Source organism: Mesoplodon bidens (assembly GCF_964165515.1).
Source record: "Mesoplodon bidens genome assembly, chromosome: 6".
In the NCBI taxonomy this organism is placed as follows: Eukaryota; Metazoa; Chordata; class Mammalia; order Artiodactyla; family Ziphiidae; genus Mesoplodon; species Mesoplodon bidens.
The window spans coordinates 109,649,487-109,676,028 of record NC_138162.1 but is presented as its reverse complement, the minus strand read 5'-3'; the positions used below and the strand labels follow the sequence as shown (position 1 = coordinate 109,676,028).

The window sequence follows — 26,542 nt, the reverse complement described above, 5'->3', positions numbered from 1 at the left end:
CGCTCTGTATCCGGCAGCCTCCCCTCCGCTGCTCACCTGCTCTGAGTAGTCATTTCCGTCGACGTCATCACTGTTGGAATGGCCTCCGGGACTCTGTACATCTATCCCATGACTCTCCAGGATTGCTGCTTCTTCGAAAAAAGCAAATAGATCCCTAAATTATCTGTTACAGCGCCACAATGGTCTAAACACTGAATGTGTATTGAGGAAATTAGAATGTAATGAAACAAAAACCTAGACTGCTCTCTATGTTTTGTTTCTTTTAAATTGCAGACAGATGGAACTCAGCGGCACAGAGGTCAGGGGAGGAACACGCTTCCCATTCTGGAGCCCCTGCTGCTATGCGCGTACATTTGAGTGGCTGACTGTTAGGTGCTTCATCAATACTTACCAACTAATTAAACAGCTCTCCTGTCTTGGGGTTCTATAAAGCACTTGAGAATTGTAACGATGAAGGGGAAGGAAGTACGTTGGTAAATGAAACACAAGTTTAGAAGCTCAAAACCACCCCTCCACCCCAGTCTCATCAATTCATGTTTCTTAAATGCTCTCTCTTTAAAAAAAAAAAAAAAAAAAAAATCTCGCCTTTTACTAGCTTCCTTGTATGTTAAGACTCTTTTATTCCAATGTTATTAATCACATGTTTCTTAACATCTAGGTCATAGCTCAGTAATAACGAAGACGCTAAGGGTATCACACCTCCTCTCTCAAGCCCTTACAAGTATCTTTCTTTAATATGCACCCCAGGAGTAACTGATGAGAGACATTCTAGACTCTAGCATATTAAGAACAATGAGTTTCAGAAATAATGCCATTCTTATTACAATACAAATAGTGTAATTAATATTAACTTTGCATTATTAAAACTACAATGAAGAAAAACGTAAGGGCACGTCTCAATAGGCTTAAGGGGTAGGATCATTTAGACCTGCAGTTCTAAACGGAAGTCACTCTTCAAATAAACGCAACGTCCATAATTGCCTCAAAAGAGGCAGCAGCCTCTCTGATACATTACCGATATTGGCTCTCCTCTTGATCTCCTTCCGTCTGTTAGCAAACCAATTGTAAACTTTCAGGGAGGTGACTCGTTCCAGATCGGACAGTTTTTTGCCTGTGAAAGCACGCAATACAATTCAGATAATCTATATCTGAGACTAGTTTTAAGGGTTACTCCCTTTCTTTTTTAAAATGTTCTTTTGATTGCATTTCTTGACAGAATAACAGATATAGAAGTAAGATTTTTTAGCACGAGCTAGTACCACGTACAGACTCAATTACTGAATGGATAAACATATAAATAAACATACAAATAGCAGCTAATAACACAAAATGCTTGAATTCAGGAAACCACACAATATTAGGGAATTCCAATATTAAATACTACATTAAAGAATTCGGTCCGCTAGGGGTTCAAAGTTCACATGATTGTATATGAAGGCTTCATTTGATCAGCATCATTCTAGATGAATATGTTATTCTTTATCAAATTTCCAGATAGCTGAAGTTTATTTACATCTTTAAGGCCTTATATTACCTACTTTCCTGCTGTCTTAAGACAGAGAATACTATCCATGTTTTCTTGAAGACTGAGATCACCATGACCAGCCATAACTGTAACTATGCTGGAACACACAGCACAATTCAAACTGCATTTTAAATGTAGTATATTCTTTGCTGTCAAATGTGACGTTTTATGGATAGCACCATGTTTACCAACACGGCAACCACCTTGTACCTTTCCCTCCTCCCTTATCCTTTTCTGTTTCAGCTTTTAATCCACACTGGGTGGAGAAACCAGAAAACAGGTTAGGCCCTTGATGGTAAGGGGGTGAAGTATTTTCCAGGAAGAGTTTGAGTTCCAGCACAGCTTCAGGGCTGGGACTTTTTGGCTTGTGTAAAATTAGGGTACAGGTATCACTGTAGCTGAGCTTGTATGGTTTAGATTATTAAAAGGCTGGCTTCTAACTAAGGGGGGGATAAATTAGTATTTAATTATTATAAAACAGTGATACTTTTGTGTTGATATATATAGCCTTTAAGCCAATCCAATTAACTGGCCAAATGGAGGTCAACTGGATCATCTTAACTGAGAATGGTTTCTGGTTAAAAAAAAAAAAACCCTGTAAAACATGAAAGAGCACTTTAGCACTTGGAAGGAAAGAGGTATGAGTGCTTCAGGGGTTCTGTGGACTTGCACAGGAACAACAGGACTTCAGAATGGAATTACCCTACATTTTTTCCCACCTAAGAAGTCATCCGATGTAGGAAGGAGAAAGAAGCCAACTCCAAAAAATTCTTTCTTCAAGCAGGAATACAGAATTATACAATTTTCAATAGTTGTAAAAACACCAAAAAACCCACACACCCTATCTTAATAATTTCACTAACTAACCTTGCTTAAGTATACCAAACTTTAAAACTATTTTGAAATTGGTATATTTATGCTGTATTTTTGGAAAAAGAAATCTACACAGTCTTCACAAAAAATAATTTCGAGGTTGCATATCTCAAGCAAGGACACTCGCTGGGAATTCCCACATGAAGTTTGATTTGGAGTGGCGTGATCACCCCCTAAGAAGCACTGTTTGAACAGGACAGGGTAGTGGCCATCCACAGGAGGATGGCAGGAATGGAGAGCCAAGAGCACCCCATTGGGAGAGGAAGAGACTTAGGTCCCAAATGATGACCTGAGCCGAGAGCTCCAGCACAGAGCCAAGCAGCACTTGCTGCCTTACCTGGTTTCTGTATAACTGCGTTGCAAGCATTTGCAATTTCTTCTCTCTTTGCTTCATCTGGGTATTGATTCTCATTGAAGTAACTGCAGAGGCAACCAATTAAGACACAAAGTTTGTACTTTTAAAAACTGTGCTCTCCTTAAAACACCAGCCCACTGAAAAAGGTGTTCTTCTTTAGGATGTAACATTAGAGTGTTTGGTCCAGCCTGTCCAATGGAATTTTCTGTGAGGATGGAAACGGTCTGTTCTGTACTGTCCAACAGGGTGGCCACTACTCACATGTGGCTGCTGAGCCCTTGAAATGAAGCTGATGTGGTTGAGGAAGGGAATTTTAAATTTGATTTAATTTTAGCAAATTTAAATTTAAGTAGCTGCATGTGACTAGTGGCTTCTATATTGGATAGTACAGGTCTGGCTGCTGCTAGGCTTCATTAAAAGATGTCCTTGAAAAAAAAAGTTACTTGTGATATGGGTGGCTGGTTGAAATCACAGAGTTCTGTTATTAAGGCACTGGTAACAATAGGACTCTCTTTGCGTGTCATGTTTGTAGTAGCAAAAGTTGGAAATTACCCAATTGTCCCATCAGTAGGAGAATGACAGAACAAATTATGGGACATCTATATTTATACATAGCTATTTAAAAATGACTAGAAAAACTATCCATTGGCCTGGAGAGATGTTCATGACACAGTCCTAAGTGCGAAAAACAATCTGTAGAATAATGTGCATGTAAAAGTACTGTTAAGAAATTTGAAAAATTCCTGTCTATATGTACTTAAATTTGCATGGATAAAAGCTGGAAGGGTACACATCAAGCTTGATTACCTCCTTGTGGGAGAAGGGGATTCATAGGAGGAAATTTAAACATTTCTTAATTTATTTTTGCCTTTTCCCCTATGTTAAAAAAGCATATATCAGGGCTTCCCTGGTGGCGCAGTGGTTGAGAGTCCGCCTGCCAATGCAGGGGACACGGGTTCGTGCCCCGGTCCGGGAAGATCCCACGTGCCGCGGAGCGGCTGGGCCCGTGAGCCACGGCCGCTGAGCCTGCGCGTCCGGAGCCTGCGCTCCGCAACGGGAGGGGCCACAACAGTGAGAGGCCCGTGTACCGCAAAAAAAAAAAAAAAAGCATATATTACTTCTATACAATAGTACTTAAAGAAATTAGGCTTACTGAACCCATCCCTAGTATTAGCAGATCTGTGAGACTGTATGTGGGAACAGAATGCTTATTAGCACTACCTGTTCTGTCATCTATGAGTTTAAAAAAAAAAAAAAAAAGAAAAAGTGGACTTCCCTGGTGGCGCAGTGGTTAAGAATCTGCCTGCCAGTTCAGGGCACACGGGTTCGAGCCCTGGTCCGGGAAGTTCCCACATGCCGCAGAGCAACTAAGCCTGCGAGCCACAATTACTGAAGCCCACGCGCCTAGAGCCCATGCTCTGCAACGAGAAGCCACGGCAATAAGAAGCCCACGCACCGCAACGAAGAGTAGCCCCCACTCGCCGCAACTAGAGAAAGCCCACGTGCAGCAACGAAGACCCAACGCAGCCAAAAATAAAATATAAATAAATAAATAAATAAATATATAAAAGACAAAAAAGAAAAAGTGAATTTCTGTGCTTTGAACCTGGAAACTTAAGATCAGGAAATGATTCCTTGTCAAATTCTAGTACCTCTCATCTCCTCAGGGGCTTCCCTTCCCCCAGAAAGCAGCTTTCCCATTCCTTCACCCTCTGTCTGCACTGGTGAAAATGCCATTCTACTGGGAATAAACACTGGAGGCCCCTAACCCTTCCTGTGAATCCCCAAACCCGCCTTCCGCAAGGCCACTCCTCTCCCCTGAAGCCCTCTCCATGAGACCATCCTTCACTGTAGTCCTGACACAGCAGCTGCCATCACCAAACAGCCTATCATTTTCTAAAATATAAGCGATAGAACTATATCATCCAGTTTTGTCAACTACCACCCTCCACAAATGGTCTCCTGCTTAAGTCCAAGATTTCAGCATCTCTTCCCACATGACGTTCTGCTATCATTTTTAGGGCTTCCGTGTTCATACTGAGAGTTCTTCCAATCTCTGCTCCACTTCCACATTCCTACTGACCTTTACCTTTACTCCACTTCTGCTATTTACTTGGGCAAAGACACTCTGGATTAGTTTCCATTAACCAGCATCACGGGCATCACCTGGCAGCTTGTTAGAAAGGCAGAATCCCAGACCCCACTTCAGACTAAATCAGAATCCGAATGTTATCAAGATCTCCAGGTGATTTGAATGCACATTAATGTTTGAGAAGCACTGGATTAGCTCATTCATTTAAAATTCAACAACAAAGACAACAAAAGCAGATATTAAGTACCTAATGTTATGTGCATCCACTGTGGGTAAAGAAGAGAATTAGTTTCTGACTTCAAGGAGTTTATAATCTACTGAAGACACATATAAATCAGTGCACTTGTGATAAAATTCCACAGGATGTCTGAACAGAGCAGAGTTCAGACAGACGAAGGTGTGCTCAGTGTTGCTGAAAGACCTGGCAGAGGAAGTGCCGTCTGAGTTAGGTCTTGAAGGTGAACAGGAGTTTGCAAGGCAGAGAAGAGGAGGAGGAACATTTCATGCAAGGGAAAGAGCATAAGCAAAGGCAAAAGGCAGACAAAAGCCTTGAGGATTCTGGGCACAGAGAAGCGTTCAGTGTGGTTAGAACATGGGGAAGAAATGAGGAGACACGAGTCTGGAAGGGGAGGGTGGGGCCAGCCTGTTCTGTGAGTAGTAGAGACTTCCCCCTGAAATAGCGGTTTTCAGGCCACACAGAGATACACTCCCGTCTGTGTTTGAGAACAATAACATGTCTTCAATACTCAACCCTATGATCTGAAATAATTCCCCAATCAACCTTCTACTCACCTGCTCCACCTCTCCAAAATAATTTTTTCTTCACCTTCTTTATAATCTCGAATCCTTTAAAACCCTACTCCAACTTTAGAAATCTGTTCGTCTATTACTCTTCTTCTGGCCTCACCTCTCATTTCTCAGCCTGAACTCCATGGCAAGCCGAATCAACTGTACCTCTTAGGAGAAATGCTGATTATTCAGCGTTTCTGTCCTTGAACCATACCTATCCAGCCAATCTCCCACCCTGCAGAGAGCACCTTCCTCTTGTTTTCTTCCATCCTTCTCGCAGGGTACCAGATGTTCCTGGACAAAGTCATAAAATAGGGCCAATTGGTTTCTTTATAAATCTGTGCTTTTCAGCCTGAACTGGGCCCCTCATTTCTGTGGGGAATGCTTTTTGTCCTTCTAGCCACCTGTCTTTCATGCTCCATCTTTAGCGCCCACTCACCCGAGACCTTTACACTCGGAAGCCCCGAGCCCTCAAACCCACTACCGTCACTCTTCTCGCAGATGCCCTTGCCTCCTCTTTTACCAAGATGGAGGTTATTAAATATGAGTTTGCTTAACGTTTTTAGCTTCTCAACTTCTACACGTCTCTGAGTCACTGCACATTCTTCTCTTCGTCTCATGGCAGAGGAAGATGCGTTCTCCTCTTCAAGGTCTACTTCTCCACCTGTGTCTTTGATCTCATCACCCCCACCCTCGTTCATTTTCTCAACTCTCTCCTTTCTTTCTTGCATACCCCTTCTTTTCCCTGTGCCCATGTAACTTACTCTATTTCACTGATTTTATGACGCACATTTCCTCATTATTATAATCTCTAAAATCCGGTACATCTTATAGTTGGTGGTGTCTGAAAATTAACTGGCAGTGTCCTCCCTCCACCCACGCGCACCCCAGTACATAAATGAAAGGTGTGTTATACAGTCAAAGCCTTCTTAGATTTGATGGAATATGGTAGCTGCTAAGACCTAGAGGTCCCGTTTCAGTTACAGCTCAATGGCTACTACTTACTCCACCTCATTGTGGTAACTCCTCTTCCAAATTACTGCAAAGCCTGTGATTGACACCCTACTCCCTCTAATGTCTGATTAATATTCCTAATGTACATCTCTAGTCATGCCACTATTCTGTTCAAAAGTTTTTCAAGATTTATTATAGAGGTGTTTAGACTTCTCCCCCAAACTACCTTTGCATCTTTATCTGCTGCTACTCTCATATAGGCATGCTACAGTCTAGGAAAATGGAATAGCCTCGTCAACCCCCTGCATCTCTGTGCCTTTCTCCTACCAGTGTATCTGTTTTTTGCCTCCCTGCCCCCAAACCACCTTGTCTGTCTTTCAGGGCATTGCTCAAATATCACCTCAAAGGTAAATAATTTCATTACCCCATGAACCCCACAGCATTTCATCTGTTCCTCTCTTACACCTTTTCCATCTTGTATTAGTTATCACTGTACACCTCTCTGACTACACTGAAAACCACCTGAGGCCAGGGTGCCAAGTCTGACCCATCCCCACACGCACACCTCACTGATGATATGTGCTCCTCAGTAACAATGGAAAAGTCCCCACCAGCCCAGGGTAGGGGCCTCCAGAAGAAATGGATATCACTGTAAATGAACGGTTGACCATCGGGGTATAGAGTTACTGCAACAGGGTCTTGAAGGGTACATACTAAACTGTTACAAGTGATGATTATCTCCTGGGAGCAAGAATGCTGGGGGCGGTGGGTAGAAGGGAGGGAAATATTGGTGGTAATTAAGATCGGTTTTCACATTCTGCTTTATATACTTCTCTGTTGAATTTCTGAAGTGAACATATGCTATTTTCAGAATTTTTTTTTGTGTGTGCGATACGCAGGCCTCTCACTGTTGTGGCCTCTCCCTTTGCGGAGCACAGGCTCCGGATGCACAGGCTCAGCGGCCATGGCTCACGGGCCCAGCCGCTCCGCGGCACGTGGGATCCTCCCGGACCGGGGCACGAACCCGCATTCCCTGCATCGGCAGGCGGACTCTCAACCACTGCGCCACCAGGGAAGCCCAGAAATTTCTTTTTAATAAAAGAACTTTGGGAAAACATTCAGACAATTAAGGACTAGCTTACTGATTAATATAACTCCATAAACAATTTATGTTGGGAAAGTATATCTGGATTGGCTAGAAAATATTAGGTTTGTGATTGCCATTCTAGTGACTAACAGAATAAAACCAGAGTATTTCTGGAAGTTAAATAACAATTTGCAGTAATTCGTGGCATATATGATTAATGAGTTTAAAAGTTTTTAAAAATCTTATTTAATTTGTATTTTTAGGATTTCACTATATAAAATCAAGTCAGAATAAAAATAAATTGGGGGCTTCCCTGGTGGCGCAGTGGTTGAGAGTCTGCCTGCCGATGCAGGGGACACAGGTTCGTGCCCCGGTCCGGGAGGATCCCACATGCCGTGGAGCGGCTGGGCCCGTGAGCCATGGCTGCTGAGCCTGCACATCCGGAGCCTGTGCTCCGCAAAGGGAGAGGCCACAACAGCGAGAGGCCTGCGTATCGCACAAAAAAAAAAAAAATGGTAACGTCTTCCAAATTAAAGACTCAAGAATATAATTCACTAACTATAGTTCTAAATCTCTAAGCCTGGCAATTAATACTTTCTTTTCTGTTAAAGACCTATTATTTTTATAATTAAGAAATGTAGGCCTATTGAATATTTCAATTTTCATTAAAATGTGCTACCACAGCTGGAGGTGTGTACACTGGACTGTGAGCACCACTTTTCATCTTTTTGTAATGTTTCAATGTTTAAAAAATGTTAATTAAATATAGATGGTATAATCTAAACTGATAAAATGATATATTTTAAGATACTTCATGGTAAATATTTAAGTTTAAAATGTAATAGTTAAAATTTTTTTGCAAAAAAATTATGAAGCTCTTAAAGCTTTCTTCTTGGTCATGGTGGGAGGGGTGGCAGACAGACACAGTACTGATGTAAAGTGGAAGAGTTTTTACGAAAGACAGAGGTAGGCCAGGAAATAAAATATTCAACAAATAAGTATTACATAAGTGTGAGTATGTACTTGAGTAGACGTAAGTTCAACACATGGCCCTGACCGTAACAATATACAGTTCAGTTGAAGACGTCAGGCTTAAAAAAGTTAAACAATAGGAGTTAAAGAAACGGTCAAAACAGTAAAACTGTGACAAACCAGAATACATCTAGCTGCTAATTAACTATATAAATGATATGTTAAATAAATTCAGGTTAGAGAGATCTCTCTATGGACTGTGCTGATCTGGGAAAGCTCACTGATTTGGACAGGCTTCCGAGGGATGCAGAGGCCCCAGGCATTGGACAGGAAAGGGCAAAGTTATCAGCAAAGACAAAAATACAAAGGCATAGAAACCTAAGATGTGCCTGGAAGACAGAAGGCAACTAGTAATGCAATCTGATTAGACTAGAAGGATTATACGTAGGGTTTGCCTGAAAGAGTGCTATTATCCTGGATTATTAACAAACCCCCCTCTCATTCCCCTAAAGTATCCCACTTAGACAATAAATTACATGGTCACCCCAGGATCACATCACATTATTGACTTATCTGAATTTAATGTTAACTAAAATCCCTACGTCTTTTTCACACGTGCTCTGTGTTCTGGATATTGTCAAAACAAAGGAAGCTGAATCAAAGAAAATAATAACTACGGTTTCTATCTAGTTACTTACAAGAGGAGCTATCTAAGCCTAAGGAATCTGCTTGGCATGTAACAGACATTCAGTAAGTAAGTGTCTGATCAAAAGATGGCTGAATAAATGACACATGAAAGAATGAATGAATGAAAGTAAGAAACAGAGGTGAAAACAGAAAACAGTAGTTTCAGTTAAGGCCTTTAGTGAAACCAAGAATACCTCTTTCAGGAGAAAGCTAGTTGGGTTCTCACCATACTGTACACCGTCTTCTCTAGGTATATTCAGATATAGCTGAATACAATTACATTAGTATAGTGTTTATTTCTGAACTATACATAACCAATAGACTATCAATGAAGTTGGGAAATAGGTCTAATGACTTCGATATTTAGACATAATTAATCATTCATTTAGTCACCCCCAAATGTTGACTGAGTCCTAGTTTATACCAAGCAATTGGCAAAATGGTGGCAAAAGATGAACCATGCAAAGCCTGCCAGTGTAATCACTGGGGATGTATGTATGTAACAAAACACATTATAAAGTCCACTGTAAAATGGACTGTATTAGTGGTATGAATGTAGTATATGGGAGTAGAGAGGAATCAACAATTGTGCACACTTCTTGGAGACAGATCATAGAGGGTGGATAAAGTGAAATAACCCAAGGCAGAGGAAGCAATATGTAAAAGAAAGGGGGTCATGAAAGACCTTAAAATGTTCTGAGAATGAGGAGTTCAGTGTGGATGAAATATACATGAGATGGGGAGACTGGGGACCAAACTAAAGAAAAATATTGGGTCCAGATTTTAAAGAGTATGATAGAGTTTGCACTTAACTTTTTTGGCAACTAGAAGCAAAGGTTTTTAAGCAGGGGTATTATATGATCAAACTTATTTTGTAGGGCAGTATCTCTGGTGATACTAGAGGCAAAAGCCAGTTAGGCAGCTGTGGTAACAGCTGAGGAGAGGATCTGAAGTAGGCTAAGGCATGGAAATAGAGAGGAAAGATGAGATTAGAGACATTTCAGGGGCTTCCCCGGTGGCGCAGTGATTAAGAATCCGCCTGCCAATGCAGGGGACACAGGTTTGAGCCCTAAGTCTGGGAAGATCCCACATGCCGCGGAGCAACTAAGCCCGTGCGCCACAACTACTAAGCCTGTGCTCTAGAGCCCGTGAGCCACAACTACTGAGCCTGCGTGCCACAACTACTGAAGCCTGCGTGCCTAGAGCCTGAGCTCCGCAACAAGAGAAGCCCCCACTCGCCACAACTAGAGAAAATCCACACGCGGCAACAAAGACCTAATGCAGCCAAAAATAAATTAAAAAAAAAAAAGAGAGCGAGAGAGACATTTCAGGATGGTAATAAAAATTCAAGACAGCCTTGCTTCCTGGGTTTAGGCACCCCCTCCCTGCCCCACCACCAAAAGAGACAGCTTTAGGAACAGTACTCACTATTCATTATTCACCTTCAAGCATTTTAAGCTTAAGTTATGTCAAAGGAATAGATATTTCTACTGTTACCAGGTGGATAAATTGTAGGAGAACTTGGTTCTAAGACTCTAAAAGGGACCTGTTTCTGAAATATACTTCTTCTGTCCCATATAAGAATGTTTATAGCCCTACAAATTTTATAAGACAAAAAAGGGAAAGAGATGTAAACAGAAATCTACAGGTAGTAATATAAGAGTGATAAAATAAATCCTAAGGGCACTACACTTTTATAGACAAAGGACATTGTCAGCTGAGTGATCAGTGAGTATCTTCACAGAGGGAAACCAAATGATCGCTTTGCAAGACCCTGACAGCAAAGACTTAAAATGAAAAGTGGAAAAATAATTTACATGAGATGAGAAACCATAAGCTAGTAACAAATTGAAATGTCCTTGAGGCACCTTCATTTCAGTAACACTAAGTCTATAAAAACTGCAGCCAGAAAGTTCCTCCTATTGTATCTTGGTGAGCATACAGAAGACAGGGAATGGCTCTCTAAGCAAGGGATAATGCCATGTAAATGAACTTTTTTTTTTCCTTCTGTGCCTTTAAGTGAACTCTCCCTCCTGAAGAGATATTCAAACCTCACCATTTTAGTAATTCAAAATAAGGTTTCAGGATTGTCATACACTGCTCACTATCTACAATCCAGTGTGCATTTCTTCATCCCTAAGTAAAATTACTGGGTGGAGGGCAGGAAAGAGAGTAACATTAAACTAAGATACTTTGGAACCTAATTGTCCCATCTCCTCTCTGAGAGCATCTATGTGTTAAATGATCTTCAGCAACAAACAAAATAATTTAAAATTTTCTTTTGGGGGGGGGTTGTTTTTAAACAACAGAGTGAAAGCAGAGATGAAAGAAATGGGAAAAGTTTCTTTAAGTACAGCAACTCTCTTTTGTTAATCCATAAAGGTCTAAGGAAGGAACATCATCCTCAGTTCACTTACACACCTGGACAGTGATATCCTACATTTTATCCAAAGAGCTCAAAGACCCTCTGATACTAATTATACCTAAAAATATCCCTGAAAAATCATCAGGAGTCAGAGAGACATAAGAGGGGCAGAACTATAAATCAGGTATGCATACGACTCTTCATCATTCACTGTGGACTTCAGGACAATAAGGGACTTTGGAAGATTATTCACCGATCAACTTCCACATTTGAGAACTGGAGACAATGACAAGCTTACACTTAGTAAGCTCCCCAAAGTTACAGAGCTGGCTGGCATTAGAGACAAGCTCCTTGACTTCCAGGCCCATGCTCTTTCCACTCCTGCTTACTAAAGAAGTCGCTGGATGTAGTGCGTTGAAGAGTGTCACCCGAAAATTCATGTCCACCTGGAACCTCAGAAAGTGATCTTATTTGAAATAGGGTCTCTGCAGATATAATTTTGGGAAGGATCAAAATGAGGTCAAGCTGGGCCCTAAACCCAACGAGAGTGTCCTTACAAGAGAAAAAAAAAAAAAACACAATCAGAGAAGACAATGAGGAAATGAAAGCAGACACTGGAGTGATACATCTACAAGACAAGGAATGCCAAGGACCTCTGACAACTGACAGAAGCTAGAAGAGCGGTGTGGGAGGGTTTCTACCATCAGAACCTCCCAAAGGAACCAACTCTGTTGACGCCTTTTGTTCTAAGCCACCCAGTTTGTGGAAATTTGTTATGTCGGCCCTAGAAAACGAATACTCTGGGTAAACAGAATCAGTACAAAAAGAATGGATAGTCTTAAGAGATACTGTGATTCAACTATCATAACTTGATGGACATTATTTCACTATAGAAATACACCTGGCAAGTAGACCGGAATAAGCAGCTATTTCTGTAAGTAGTCTGTCAGCAGCTGAATAAGGCATTCTTTGAAAGTCTGGTCAAATACAGAACAATTCTAACTTCAATTCCCTTTCCTCCTGTAATCCAAACTGGACTGCTACCCTTCTTTTGATGCTTAACACTGTCCTCCATTTGAACAGTTTTCATACTAAACCCTCAATTCAAAGCTTTATTAACTTTTTTAGATTGGCTACTTCATGATAATGGAGCTAAGAGATTGCTGTATTCATCCGTATCTTTACAATGAGCACAGTGTTGACTTCTTAAAATCTTGGAACAGTAAGTACAGATAAATATTTCTGTAATACAACAGAGATTATCAATATTAAAAAATCTGCTAAGAGATGTATAATAAAACAAGTATACTAAAACTATGGTAGAATCTAGGTGATAACTGTAAAATTCTTCCAGCTCTGCTGTACATTTAAACTTTTTCACAATAAGATATTGGGAAAACAGTAATTGGTAACATTAATAAGATGATAAAATGCTAGGAGCATCTCCATTAAATCAGAAACAAGGCAACAGAGCTCACCATCCCCAATACAACCTTTACTTTTGTGACAATTTAATGTTTTTTTCTGAAAGTCTTAGTACAATAAGGCATGAAACAGAATTAAGAAACAAATTGGGAAGGAGAGCCACAAAAGTATCAATTGCATATTATATTATACCAAGAAAGCCAAGGGATAAATTCAAATTGCCTCAGAAATAATCAATCAGATGGCTGGGTACTAAGCAGGACAACAAAAATATCAAAACTTTCCTATGCATCAATAATAAGCAATTGGACAACCTAACAGAAAAAAAGGCATCTATTCATGAGAGCAAGAAAAATGAGAATTAAAATAAAAATGCCTAACAAGAAATATATAGAAACCATACAAAAAACTAAAAAATGTTATTCATTTTGCTGATAGGTATAAAAAAGATACAAGAAATGAGAGGCATATAACACATTCCTAGATAAGAATGAATAATATGACAATGTCATTTCTTCCCAAATTAATTTTTAGGTTTAACTTCAATGAAATTTAACTTCAATCACATATTTTTCTTCCCTCTTTTTTTCTCAGTGGGAGTGGTATGAGTCAACAATACTATTTGAATATTTGCCTGAAAAAACAGATGAAAATGGTTAAGAACATTTTGAAACGGTAATAAATAGGCTCTCTCTTGTCAAATATTGTGGAATTATATGATAATCAGAGCTGTGGTTCAAGAATTGTTGATAAGATCAATAGAACCAACAAATATAATAACTTTATATGCAAGAAAGAAACAATTTTAAATCTAAGAAGAAAGGGAGAATTGGCTCTCTGGAAAATAAGACCAAACTAGACCTTCACCTTATAAACCCAATATTTTATGACTAAATGTAAAAGAAAACATCTGAATGAGGAAGCATACATGATGGAGGCAGTCACACAAGAACAAAAGCACTGGATTTATCTACATTTAAATAAAACATTAAATAAATTCCAAATATATAGCAGAAAGGGTTAATGATCTCATTCTACAAAGAGTTAACATACAAGCCAATAAGAAAACATGAATACACAATAGAAAAATGGGTAAAGGAAAAGAACAAACACCAAAAGATGAAGTATGAATGATTAATAAACATGTTAACATATTTAGTCTCACTAGTAATTAAAGAGAAGTTTAAATGTAGACAAAACAGTTCTTTTCACCTACCAAATAAGTAAAATGAAGCTGATTTTCACTCACTAAAAAGATTATGGTATGCAGGGAAGGCAGGCTGTGGTGACAGGAGCAGTGCATGCCCAAGGCCACTGTTGGTGATGTGAATAAATTCAGCTTTTTGTAGGGAGCTGGTAATATAGTCAAACATATCATTATTCTTAAGACAAAAGGTAAGAACAAGGGTGTCTGTGTCAGTACTATTTAACAGGGCAAAACTGGGAAGACTTTAAATGTCTAATAAAATACTAATGGTTAAATATGATTATGGTATAGGCATTTGAAAAAAAAGGAGCCATTTAAAAAACTCGTGTTTTCAAAGAGTACTAAATGACATTGGAAAATGTCAGTGAAAAAAAAGCAGTTTACAAAACTAGATACGAGTTATTCTAATTGTGTTTAAAATACAGATAAGATAGAAACACTAAATGTAAATGTACCAAAATATTTTTTGTGGTTATTTATGAATGGAAATATTATTTTCTTCTTTATACATTGTTTTCCGAATAGTTTACAATGTGTTACTACTAATTTTCTAATAAAAAATGGTACCCCAAATAAAAATAAACTGGGTTATGCAATATTACAAAAACCTAACTCTGATTAATTTTATAACTGCTTTTCAAAATACTTTTCTTTCTTTTACCATCCCTGTATCTGTTTACAAACTGGCAACATAAGCAGTTATGAAGTTAGGACCTGAGCTAGCTAGATACAGCTGTCAACGCAAATGTCCAACTGCAGGGGACTGGGTAACAAATTATGGTATATTCTTATACAAAATTCTTTTGCTTAGAAAGATATACAGATATATACATAACACAGAAAAATGGCTAAAAAGAAACATACCAAAATGTTAATGATTATCTCATTAAGCGCATTTTAATTTTCCTCTTTATATTTTCTTGCATTTCTCCATTTTTTATATAAGTATGTGCTTATTTTGTAATTAAAAAGGCATTATTTGAAAATAAAGTTTGCTGTCCCAAAGCATGAACAAAATAGAACTGCACAAAATTATTTTTAAATAATAAATGTCTTAGTTTTTCTTAATGCCTTTTGGCAACAAACAAATTCACACTTTAAACATCTGTTCTGCAAACACACTAAAGTATGACAAACAAAAGATGTTCTACACTAATGTATTTTTTATAAATAAAAGTTCACTTTTAATTCTACAGAATTAAAATAAATAATGGCTCCCTCCAAATCAGACTTTTGTAAGGTTCACATGACCTTCCAAGCAAAAGCTAAAATATGAATGAGTTCTATTATAGAAGAAGCTGTAAGTTTTCGAGACTTTGCCACATCTTAAAGTTTTAGAATAGAAAAGCCTGTGAAAAGGGAAGACTTTAAGTGGAAAAATTAGTATTGGCCTATGAAGAGATTAAAGGATTCAGATATGAGAAGTTGAATTTTAGAATCCCAATTCATAAATGCAATGGAATCCCATAACACTGTTCATTACACATGGTTTTAGATATACCACAGAGTAGATCCTGACAAAGAATGAAAGGAGACTTGACTTGCTCAAGGTCACACAACCCAGAACTCAAGTTTCCTGACTGAGTTCACTGGCTCAAAGGGCTCACAGGAATGGTGGTCATTATTTGGCTATGACATAGTATTGTTTCAGACTTCCTTTAAGACGCAAATCTCTGTAGCAATCAATCACCTAAATCAAACTCCTACAAATTTCACAAGCGCTCCCAGAAGCAAAGATGTGACTGACAGCCCCAGGACCGCAGCTATACCTAGGGGCTTTTTGCTCCTGGGAAAGGAAATCTAATTGCTCTGGAGACAACCATAATAACACTGAGCTACCTTTTTTTCCCCTGGGCAGAGGAGAATTTAATAAACTCTAGGACTTCTCCTTTGAAACACAACACCCATATACATTTAAAGACTACGTATATAGCACAGTTTATCTACTGTAGAAGAGTTAGTATGATCTCTTCAGACACTAGCACCGAAAAAAGCTTCCAAGTCCTTCTTGGGATGGCCTTTCTTCACTAATGTAAAAAAGAAAATTCCATACACGATACAATTATGGATACCATGTATGAAACGTGCCCTAATACAAAATTTTCATCTCCCGAGGTCCTTCACTGCAAAGATTCTATGTTTAAATGTTATATTTACTTGCAGCAGGCTAACTGCCACTAGACCTTACTTGCTATTTAATAGATTTCAAGACTAACAGTGAATTTAGGAACTGAGTTTTTAATACATTTTAGCCTATCACTAAGCCTTAGAAACAACACAGGCTATCGTTTGTCCAGTGACATGCAGCCCTAAATGAAGTCCTACCACAGGAGAGATTTGGTGTGAGTTTTATTACTACTTGACAATATAGAGCAAGTTTTCCTTCTAATATGTATTACCTCTTTAGTCATCAGTCTTTCTATGAAGACTGTGAAAAGAAGAATGGAGACAATTTTCTGGAGACATCATGCAAAACAGTAAAACTGACAAATTCTAACCACCTTAAAGAAAAACAACTGAGAAATGGTATGGTATTTCTCTTGAAACATGTCTCTTGATTACATACCACTGAATTCATTAAATGTTTGCTCAACCCTCCATTTTATTTTAATAAGAAAAAGAACATGCACAAGAGGGCAGTGTTTGGTTTTGCTGGTCCATGGATTTCCTAGTTTCCTAATGAAACTACCAAATGTGAGTGATAATTACATGAAGTTCATACCAGTGGAAACTGTGGTACCTTGGAGAGTGAACTGCATCTACCAGAACTTACACTGTCAAAGCATGAAAGCTGGTATGCCCCTTGCTGCCTCTACTTCTGGCTGGAAGCAGCTGTATCCTCCCCTCTGTTCTGACAGCCTTTGCTAGTAGAAATTAGGTTTACAAAAAAGATTTGTAAGGTGATCTGGAATTAAGTTTCTTACATTTGGTGTACAAGTTGTCCTGAGGCAGGGAGCCTGTTTTTAAATATAAAGCACTGAATTATAAACTGGCCACTTACCAATCTTGACACTACTGACCAACAGTTTACTATAATATGAAGATCAATAGAACAAGACTGATAAAAATCAATCCACTGTCTCCCGCATGGTTTTTTGTTTTTATGATTAATACTGTGCTTCTGCAAAATGACTACCTCTACCATAAAAGGATATGGTCTGTATCTAAAATGAGAACTTGTCCTCCTGGGGGAGGTCTCAATAAATAGCAAACCAAACATGGCCAACAGCATAGATTCTTTAGAGAATCAGAGGTACACTGGTTGGAGATTATTCTGATACCTCCCTGAAGAGGGAGAAACACAATACCTTGTACTTAAAGGTACTTGCTACTTTCTCTTAAACCTACTTTTTAATCTCCTGTGTTATGGGTTTGCTGCTGTTTTTAGTTTAGTCAAATTACCCAGGATATACATAAATGACTGATAACTGCCTTTTAAAAAGTCGAATTAATTCTTATAACACTTGACAAGAAACATGCTACTTACATTAATATTGCCAGAACTGAAAGGTTATCTTACCAATTGTGCGCAAGATAAATAAATTTCTTCACAGCTATACAAGAGCAAATTTGGGATACAGTCATATTCCAAGGAAGGTATTTTGATGACAAACTAAGGTTTCTGCCCCCAGAAAGATGGTAATTATAGGATAGTCTCAAAACGGTTAGAACTATAGGTCTGTCTGGCCTTTAAGTGGATGACGTGACAAAGTAGGAACCAATAAAACAGAATATTTGGATGAGGCACTATTATGATTGAGATTTCTATGGTACACAGGTTTTCAAAAAGACCATACTTTTAGATGCTTTCTATCACTGAAATTACACGGTGCATGCATGCTTCTTCAACCAAAAGGCAACTAAAACAGAAGTAGAATATTTACCCACAAGTTCATAGTCTACTAATTTGAGATCTTCAAACATCAAACACTTATACAAACCTTGGTACATGCTGTGAATGTTTAGTCTATCAACAGGGATTTCCGAATGCCCTATTATAAGGGCCATATCTGTCTTGTTAATCACTGTATCCCAACCTGTGTCTAGCATAAGGCGTGCGATGAAGTAGAAGCTCAATAAACATTTGTTGAGTTTATAGAAGAAAAAGCTCACTCATATTCTGTGAAGATTTTCTAGTTGGTCTGTAACCTGGTCTCCATCAGTATTAATATTTATACTATGATGTGTATAACTCTGCTTCTGGGATGAATCATATCTTTATTGGTGACTCCTTACATGCAGCACCAATACTTACCAAACTACACTTCATTCCTTTGTAAACTGTGGCCACAGAACAACATGAGGAACATGGGGTCTTTGGTCCTGTTTAATTAGCTCAGGAACTAGAGAAATGAGGGGTCTGTTGTTTGCACAAAATGAAACTGCTGGCAATATCCTCTATACAAGGATGGGGAGAATGTTTAATCAGCCTCCAAAAAATGGTGATAATTTCTCTTTTGGCTCTTTCTGTTTGACCAAAAGGGAACCAGGAAGTATAATTTGCCAATTTTAAAATGCATTTAAGGACAGTTCATCTTCTTACTGGCTATGAGAAATGGATTGGGATAACTTTACCTGTCAATAAGTGGGAAAGTTTTGTTGTTTTTTTCCTCAAATAGTCTAATGGATTGAAATGAGGTCATGTTCAGGCTCCTGCTGTCTTAAATAAATGTTAAGAACTTCCTTCTATTTGCAGAGATACAGGAGGTGTAGTTCATTATGTTCCACCTGAGTCATTCCATAAGGAGTATTAAAGACGTTAAACTCTTTTTAAAATTCATCTTCCAGCATCCATTAATTCCAAAATTTGTAATGTATTCTTGCAGCATTTTCTATCCTAGGATAGCAATGACATCAGAAGAGAGGGAAAGGAAGACCAGCTTGCCAGGGGTTGCAGTGACGGCAAGGCGACCCTTAGGTTTTACAGGACCCAATTCCACTCCCACAAAGTGGGTTTTGTGGGGGAAAAATAGTACGGTGATCAGGCTAAGGAAAAACGACACTGAGGCCTTGAAAAGTAATTTTTCTGCTGTTTCTGAGTCATTTCGAGTGGATCACTTTAAATTATCGAATTGCTGTTTCTTGCTGAAGTGAATTGAAGGCCTCACAATTTTAACAAAATTAGAAAATACTGTATTACTCTACCCCAAGTCTAATATGTCTGGCAGGGGAGATGGGCGACACCACTTCCTAATTTTCTTAAAGTTGTAGGGTCTTCTTAAATAGTCAATTCAGTCAAGTTCAAGCAACACTTACTGATGTCAGACTTTATGCAGAGCGCTTTATGCTAGCCTAGGAACCCGTTGGGTGTAACCAAACCCTTGTCTGTGGGGGCACATAAACTACGTCACTGAAGTACCAGGTAAAATTGACTCAACAGATGGCGAAATAATTCATTCTGGTAAAGATATAGCTCAAATTTTCTTCCTAACAGTGCACTGCTATAACAGAAGTCAGTAGGAAAATTAGATTCTATAATTTTATAATAATCCGCCTTTATAATACAAGTCAGCAGGGGAAAAAAATTGGGTCAAAAATGTTTAAATTGAAAATGGCTAGAATTTCAACATATTTCCTTGCCACATAGAAAAGGGAATATCATTTAGGCTCCTAGCTTTAAAAAGGAAGACGATTTTCAAAACAATTTTTTTCTTTCTTTTTTTTTGGTCACGCGACTTGCGGGATCTTAGTTCGCCGACCAGGGATTGAACCCAGGCCCTCTCAGCAGTGAAAGCGCAGAGTCCTAACCCCTGGACCACCGGGGAATTCCCAAAACAGTTTCAATTTTTTAATCCCAGGATGTTTTACAAATATTAGACACAAAAATCTACCTCTACCCTCCAAAATAATTTTGAGTCCCTGTCATAAAAGAACTATTATCAGTGCTTTATATGTGAGAGGAAAGTGGCACAAACAACCTAAAAAATGGCTTAAGAGATTTTTAGAACAACCATATTTTGGCATGGATGCAAATATGAATGCTCGAGAAAGACAAATGCTACAACTGTGGCAAGACAAGGGTTTTCCACAATCTGGATACAACCTACTTACCCAGCCTCACTTCCTGCCTGACTAACCATATACTCCAGTTACCTAATTTTTCATGCCTCTGTGCCTTTGCATATACTGCTTCCACTGCCAAGAATGCCTTTCTTCCTTTTCCCAACCCATCACAATCATACTGCTCTCCAGGACCCAGCTTCAGTGTCACCTCGGTGTTGTCTTCCCTCACACCTCTCTCCTCTATGTCCTACTGTACCTGGTGCCTATCTCTTCTGAGTTTTTTTAAACCTGACTCTTCCACTAGACTGAGACCTACTAGAGCAAAACCTATCTTTAAATATGCTTCAGCACTTGTGTAGTGATTGGCACACAGGTGATTAATGACTTTCTTTTGAGTAAAGAAAGGCTACATAGACATTTATTGGCTGAGGCTGAGGAATACAGAAAATGGTAACTCTTCAGAAAATTCCACTTGAAGAAACCCAGAATTCTTTTTGAAAGTTCTTATTTGTTTAGTAGGAATATATTTGTTAAACACCTACTATGTGTGTCACGTACCACAGGTAGTACTTCACATGCACCACCGTTCAGTATTTTTCTTATTATGTATGTATGTATGTATGTATATATGTATGGCTGAGTTCGGTCTTTGTTGCTGCACACGGGCTTTCTCTAGTTGCAGGGAGCAGGGGCTACTCTTCGTTGCAGTGTGCGGGCTTCTCTTGTTGTGGAGCACGGGCTCTAGGCGTGTGGGCTTCAGTAGTTGTGGCTCACGGGCTCTAGAGCGCAGGCTCAGTAGTTGTGGCACACGGGCTTAGCTGCTCCATGTCATGTGCGATCTTCGCAGACCAGGGCTCGAACCCGTGTCCCCTGCATTGGCAGGTGGATTCTTAACCACTGCGCCACCAGGGAAGCCCTATTGTTCAGTATTATATCACAGCACTCCTATAAGATAGGTTTGATTATTACTGTCATTTTATAGCAAGGAATTTGCCTAAGGATACACAGCTAGTGAGTAAGACAGTTGAGACTAGCACCCCAGTCTTTCTAACTAAAAATTCTGTTCTTCCATAAATGACCCAGAATTGCCAAAGCAATCCTGAGGAAAAAGGACAAAGCAGGAGGCATAACCCTCCCCGACTTCAGACAATACTACAAAGCTACAGTCATCAAAACAGCATAGTATTGGCACAAAAACAGACATATCGATCAAAAAAACAGAATAGAGAGCCCAGAAATAAACGCACACACCTACAGTCAATTGATCTTCCATAGAGGAGGCAAGAATATACAATGGAGAAAAGACACTCTCTTCAGCAAGTGGTGCTGGGAAAGCTGGAGAGCTGTATGTAAATCAATGAAGTTAGAACACACCCTCACACCATACACAAAAATAAACTCAAAACGGCTTAAAGACTAAATATAAGACATGACAACATAGGAACTTCCCTGGTGGTCCAATGCAGGGGGCCCAGGTTTGATCCCTGGTCAGGGAACTAGATCCCACATGCTGCAACTAAAAAAGATCCCACAACTAAAGATCCTGCATGTTGCAACTAAAAAGATTCCACATGCCACAATGAAGATCTCACATGCAGCAATGAAGATCCAGCATGCTGCAACTAAGACCCGGCTCAGCTAAATAAATAAATCAATTAATTAAAAAAATATATATTTAAAAAAGAGACATGACACCATAAAATTCTTAGAAGAGAACATTGGCAAAACATTTTTGGACATAAATTGTACCAATATTTTCTTAGATCAGTCTCCCAAGGCAGTAGAAATAAAAGCAAAAATAAACAAATGGGACCTAATCAAACTTAAAAGCTTTTGTACAGCAAAGGAAACCATAAACAAAATGGAAAGACAACCTACGGACTGGAGAAAATATTTGCAAATGATGTGATCAACAAGGGCTTAATTTCCAAAATATACAAACAGCTCACACAACTCAGTAACAAAAAAACAAACAACCCAGTTGAAAAATGGGCAGAAGACCTAAACATACATTCCTCCAAAGAAGACATACAGATGGCCAACAGGCACATGAAAAGATGCTCAACATCACTAATTATTAGTGATGCAAATCAAAACTACCAAGAGGTACCATACCACCTCACAACAGTCAGAATGGCCACCATCAAAAAGTCTACAAACAACAAATTCTGGAGATGGTGCAGAGAAAAGGGAACCCTCCTACACTGTTGGTGGGAATGTAAACTGGTGCAGCTACTATGGAAAACAGTATGGAGGTTCCTTAGAAAACTAAAAATAGGGTTGCCATATGATCCTGTAATCCCACTCCTGGGTATACATCCAGAGAAAACTGTGATTCAAAAAGATACATGTGGGACTTCCCTGGCAGGCCAGTGGTTAAGACTTCACCTTCCAATGCAGGGGGTGCAGGTTCGATCCCTGGTTGGGGAGCTAAGATCTCACATGCCTCATGGCCAAAAAACCAAAACATAAAACAGAAGCAATGCTGTAACAAATTCAATAAAGACTTAAAAAAATAAAGTTAAAAGAAAAAGATACATGCACCCCAACACCCCAATGTTCACTGCAGCACCATTTACAGTAGCCAAGCATGGAAACAACTTAAATGTCTATTGACAGATGAATGGATAAAGAAGATGTGGTATATATATACAATGGAATACTACTCAGCCATAAAAAAGAATGAAATAATGCCATCTGCAGCAACCTGGATGGTCCTGGAGATTACCATATTAAGTGAAGTAAGTCAGACAGAGAAAGGCAAATACCATATGATATCACTTATATGTAGAATCTAAAATGTGACACAAATGAACTTATCTACAAAACAGAAACAGACTCACAGACAGAGAACAGACTTGTGGTTGCCAAGGGGGAGGTGGTGGAGAAGGGATAGATTCGGAGTTTGGACTAGCAGATGCAAACTAGTATATGTAGAATGGATAAACAATAGGGTCCTGCTATATAGCACAGGGAACTATATTTGGCATCCTGTGATAGACCATAATGGAAAAGAATATGAAAAGGAATATATGTATAGGTATAACTGAATCACTTTGCTGGACAGCAGAAATTAACACTATGTTGTAGATCAAGTATACCTCAATAAAATAATTTTTAAAAACAATCTGTGTTCTTAACCACTATATTATCAGAAACAAACAAACAGAAAGACAAAAACTAACATAAAGTGTGCAAACTATTCAACATTTAGGGAAAACCATTTATTTAAAAGTTTTATTGCTGCTCCCAATCTTTATCTTTGTATGTGTATTCCTTTTGCATTATTGTAATAATGCAATTTTTCTTCTATTGCTTAACATTATTTCATTAACGGTTTTCTTCGAATTTACACAGGCCACATCCGTTACTTTACCACTACATTCCATGTAATAATTTAGTGGCTTGCTAAAAAGCTATCATGGTTAAATGTAAAGAAGTTAAAAAAATTCACTGAATTTCCTATGTAAAGTCACTGTCTTGGTCATACACGTGGTCTCTGATCCCAGGTATGAAAAAGATATTTTCTTTAGCTAGTCTACTCAATTCAGCAGCAACATAACAAAGAAGAAAATAAGATATAAGTTTCTTTGCAGCTGTAAAATACTAAAGAAAGTTTTACTCTTAGAGATAAAATGAAAAATAGGAGAAGCAAATTTTTTTCTCAGCAGTGAGAAATGTTTTTAGTTTTTTCATTTTATAAGGAAGAAGGAAGTAATTCTCATTACCTAGACTGATAAAAGGTAGGTGAACAATGATTTCTTTGCATTTCCAGGTTGCAATACCCTTAAGGTATTTCATTACTATAAACAGAGAAATTGAGGGACCAAAGTACAAGCTGATTGCCAAACAAGGTGCCAAGATAAATTATGTGGATATATATATATATATATATATATATATATATATATATATATATATATATATGAATGACGTCCTAGATAACTGGTCTTCTCATAGAACTCAGTTATCATGGAGGTGATCTTGTTCTTTGAAGTTAGTCTATTCATTCATGTAGTTATACAAAGCACCAATTATTTTTCAAAGATTTACTTCTAGGGTGAGAAGATTTTCCTAACAAAAGCCACAGTCTTAAAGGGAACAAAGGCTCCACACATAACAAGAAATTACTTAAAATCATACAGCAGTGCAATTTTGAGAATTATAAGGGCCCTTAGAAATTATATAACATTTACTAATTCTTTGAAAAATAAATATTGATTAATTTGCTTTTTAAGTGAAATAGGAGAAAAATACTTTATTCAGTAAGTTTAAGAAAAACTAAAGCATATATTGAAGTTTACATTATGATCAACTAGGAAGCAACTAAGAAGAACACAGGTGGGAGGGTAGGAAGCATACTTAAAAGAAAGTGTGAGAAGAAGAAAGAAAAAGCTGAATAGAAATTTTTCTGGCAAACTAAAGAACAGAAAGTGAGGAACCTTGAGGAAGATATAGAAAGGAGTTTAGGAGGGAAAAAGGAAGATTAAGAGGGCCTGAAAGAAATAAGAGATGAATAAAGAAACACAGACAAGAAGACAGTTAAATGCAATAAGGACTTTCGTTTTATTCATCTTTGCATCCCAATTCTTAGCATACGGCCTAGCACATAGCAGACACTCAATAAACGTGTATCTAACAAAAAATAAGGAAGAGAAAGAACAGAAAAGATCAATGTTATGCTTTAAAAAAATTCTATGGTTCATATGGCTATGGGTTCAAAATAAGCAACTTAAACTCATTTCTTCTGGAGTTTAGCCAAGTTAATTAACTTCTTAATTCTTGTTTTAAAAGACAAACTGTTTGAACTAGATGATCTTTAGGGTCTTTTCCTTATTCTCTGCAGAAATGGTGACCAAATACAAGTAAATGAAATCAAGGGAAGGTTCTTAAATGTTACTTAAACTGGATCAGTGGTCAGCAGATGCAATTTATATATTTTTGTACAACAGAGGTAAAATGGTCCCTTTATTGTTCACATGGCTCAAGCTGTCATTCAAAGAAACATCTGGATGGGTCTCAATCTCTCAGAAGAGCAATATTAGAAAAGCATTTATAAGCATTTCTGCTCCAATATTTTTGTGGCTAGGTGTAATCTTACTGAAATGAGAAGAGTCTCTTGCTCCATGGATTTCTGTATAGTATGAATGATACCAAATGATACTGGGACACTACACTACACAAAATAATACAGAAGGATACTGCTAAGGAGGAAAAGGTGATTATTTTTCCCTTTTACAAAGTAATAGGATTCTCTTCAAGAGATAGAGTGCTTTTTTTAAAATGAGGGAAATTTTTACTAGGAGAACAAGCAGTTATTTCTCCATTTTTACGGTAATTAGGAAACTGTCTAAAACTATATAAAGCAAAACAAGATAAAAACATTAAAAGAAAATGTGGCTTCATGACTTAAGAAAGATGAAGTGGAGAATACTTCCTGTGTAAAAAAATTTTTAAATTGCACAGTAGTAATTAAAGGTAATAAAACAATAATGGGAAGTGGCGCCATGAAACTAGGGCAGGTTAATACCATTTGAGACTACTATAAAAGAACATAGAAGAAACAGATCTTCCAGAGCCACTTCAAGTTTGAACCTATGCAACTCTCTGTCTTTATTTTAGTTACACATACAAAAGTGTACACCATATATCATCAAAATTCATCATATTTCAGAGTCAGAAGACTAGGAAAAGGAATGCTCCCTGCAGGTCAGGGTTTTGATGACTGGCAAAATACTAGCAAGCTTGCATTGCAGTTTCTGAACCACACCCAGTCTGCAGTTAAATATAGAATTTAGTTTCTGGAACTATTGGTCTTCTTAACCTTCACAGTCCAAGTACTCACTGAAAAATTGAAAGTTAAACAGAGAAAGGAAAGAGACTGAAACCAAAATCCAAGTACTAATAAACTGTCCTGGGAAGAATTCCAAAATGTGGTAAATACCAAGAGAATTAAATTACAGAAACCTCAAGCAAAATTCTAGAAACGCACTTTACAAACAGATTTGTCTCTTCTATGCTGATTCTCCCAGGATGTACAACAGACTTATATAAAATGCATTTGTGTACTAGACCCAGGTCTCTAATTCAGATTACACATTCAGACTGTATATAACATGTCAGGTTAATAGCAGTAACACCAAATTTAGAGCTATAATTTAATTTTGGTTTATTATAGTATTGTGGTTGTGAAGTTATTTTTGTTGAT

The 26,542-nt window shown here is 38.2% G+C and overlaps 1 protein-coding gene across 9 annotated transcripts in view; it reads right to left on the bottom strand.

Moving 5' to 3' along the window:
* The window catches only part of HMBOX1 (homeobox containing 1), a 176,796-nt gene that overhangs the window by 6,992 nt on the left and 143,262 nt on the right, over positions 1–26,542 (bottom strand). For 3 of the 9 annotated variants that reach the window (XM_081236251.1, XM_081236250.1, XM_081236254.1), the window contains 3 exons: positions 2,736–2,818; positions 1,016–1,111; positions 37–131 (listed from right to left, as the gene is read on the bottom strand). In XM_081236251.1, the coding sequence (XP_081092377.1) occupies positions 37–131; positions 1,016–1,111; positions 2,736–2,818 (274 nt within the window). The remainder of the gene's footprint in view (positions 1–36; positions 132–1,015; positions 1,112–2,735; positions 2,819–26,542) is intronic. The other 6 variants (XM_081236252.1, XM_081236255.1, XM_081236257.1 and 3 more) reach the window with 2 other exon arrangements.